This window comes from Mandrillus leucophaeus, unplaced genomic scaffold (genome assembly GCF_000951045.1).
Source record: "Mandrillus leucophaeus isolate KB7577 unplaced genomic scaffold, Mleu.le_1.0 Scaffold612, whole genome shotgun sequence".
NCBI lineage: Eukaryota > Metazoa > Chordata > Mammalia > Primates > Cercopithecidae > Mandrillus > Mandrillus leucophaeus.
The window spans coordinates 1,686,924-1,688,574 of NW_012106609.1; the positions used below are offsets into that span (position 1 = coordinate 1,686,924).

Below are 1,651 nucleotides of genomic sequence, written 5' to 3' on the forward strand. Positions count from 1 at the left end.
GTTCTGTAGTCCAGCCCCCAGTTTCCCTACAGTCAGCCGATGCTGCGCAAGCGCCTTAACCACGCTTTACGCACATGCGTACTCAGGTGCGCCGACAGGGGACGCGCCGGCACAGCAAAAATGGCAGCGGCATTACGGGTGGCGGCGGCTGGGGCGAGGCTCAGCGTTCTGGCGAGCGGTCTCCGCGCCGCGATCCGCGGACTTTGCAGCCAGGCCACCTCTGTTAACGAACGCATCGAGAACAAGCGCCGGACCGCGCTGCTGGGAGGAGGCCAACGCCGTATTGACGCGCAGCACAAGCGAGTGAGTCCTGAGGGGCCTTAGTGAGTCCCGCCCCTGGCGTCCACGACCTATCACAGCGTGCCCGGCTTGTGGCGTCCGAGGCCTCCCTGCCAATCCGCACGGTGCTTGGAGGGGCGGGGGCGAGGGTGTTCACTTTGAAAACCTGTAGCGTTTCTCGTGGAGGCGGGTATAACGAGCAGAAGCACCTGTGTGCTTCTTCGCAGTGTTTAACCCTTGGGATTTAGACAGATCTGGCTGGTCTCCAGCCAGCTCACCACTTAACATAAACTTTTGGGCAACGTATTAAATCTCTGTGCGTCATTTTAATAATTCTTCCTTCACAAGCGTATCGTTAGACCATAGATAGCAAAACGATAGGCACTCGGTAAAAACGATGTGCTTGTTCTTCTCGTGCCCCATGAAAGAGTGATGGTAGATTCTTTCTCCTTTGTGGAAGCAGGAAAACTGAACTTAGGCATACTCCACTAACATGAAGTGGGGGATGTGCGCGTGCAGGGAACTTGTGGAACGTCTGCCCGCAGAATGCCTGGTCAAGCTCTTTAGGGCCTTAGCATGCCTCGCCTTGATGGGTAGCAAAGGCATGTGTCGGAAGCAGGTGACTTTCTGGGAGTGCGCAGGCTACTCTCGATGTTTGGCTGGACTGACCAGCTGAGGTTCTGCCACCCACCGCCTGGGTTTTGAGGCGAGAATCGCAGCTGGCCTTCAGAGATAAGCTAGGTGGCCCATTTTGGAGAGGTGACCCCTGACTAGAAACCAGGCTTGCCCAGTGTGTCCATGACTCGTGGGTGTGTCTGGACTGTTGTGCTGAACGAATTAAAGAACCAACGGGAAGGTGCAGAAGTGAAACTCTTACAGGTGAAGAGTATTCAGGCACAACTCACAACCATGAGGGAGGCACTGGGGGAGGGATGGGGTCTTAAAGTGAGGGGATTTGAACAACTCTGTATTTGTCTAGTATTGATTCAGGTGTCATAAATTCGCATTTGACAAGGATCCGAAGGTGACAGTTCCTTTTGACACGAGAGTAAAACGTAAATTTAGTGATGGTTTGTGGTACTAGGAGTGCTTTCTCTCTCTCCCCTGGGGCTGCTCTGTTAGGGCTGAGGGAGATGTTAGATCATCCTCTGGAAAGGCCTGTCAGTGTTCCTGTACAACTCTTTCTGTTGGGGCCTATTGCTCAATGCCTCCCTGGAACATCACCCAGCCCTTTCCCAGTTCGATCCTACTGGGTTTAGATGAAGCCTCCAGAAGCTGTTTTTCTTTTGCCAAAGTTGACTTAGGAGGCAGATTTAATATGAACCCCTTCCTGCACCCCTTTTTATTTTTATTTTTTGACACGGAGTTTCTC

At 53.1% G+C, this 1,651-nt stretch overlaps 1 protein-coding gene across 7 annotated transcripts in view; it reads left to right on the forward strand.

Annotated features, from left to right (window-relative positions):
- The first annotated feature begins 55 nt into the window (after positions 1-55).
- Positions 56-1,651, forward strand: part of PCCB (propionyl CoA carboxylase, beta polypeptide) — a 104,052-nt gene continuing 102,456 nt past the window's right edge. For 3 of the 7 annotated variants that reach the window (XM_012000030.1, XM_012000036.1, XM_012000029.1), the window contains exon 1: positions 77-303. In XM_012000030.1, coding sequence (XP_011855420.1) covers positions 121-303 — 183 coding nt within the window. In that variant the 5' untranslated portion in view covers positions 77-120. Of the gene's footprint in view, positions 304-1,651 lie in introns of all 7 variants that reach the window. The other 4 variants (XM_012000032.1, XM_012000035.1, XM_012000034.1 and 1 more) reach the window with 2 other exon arrangements.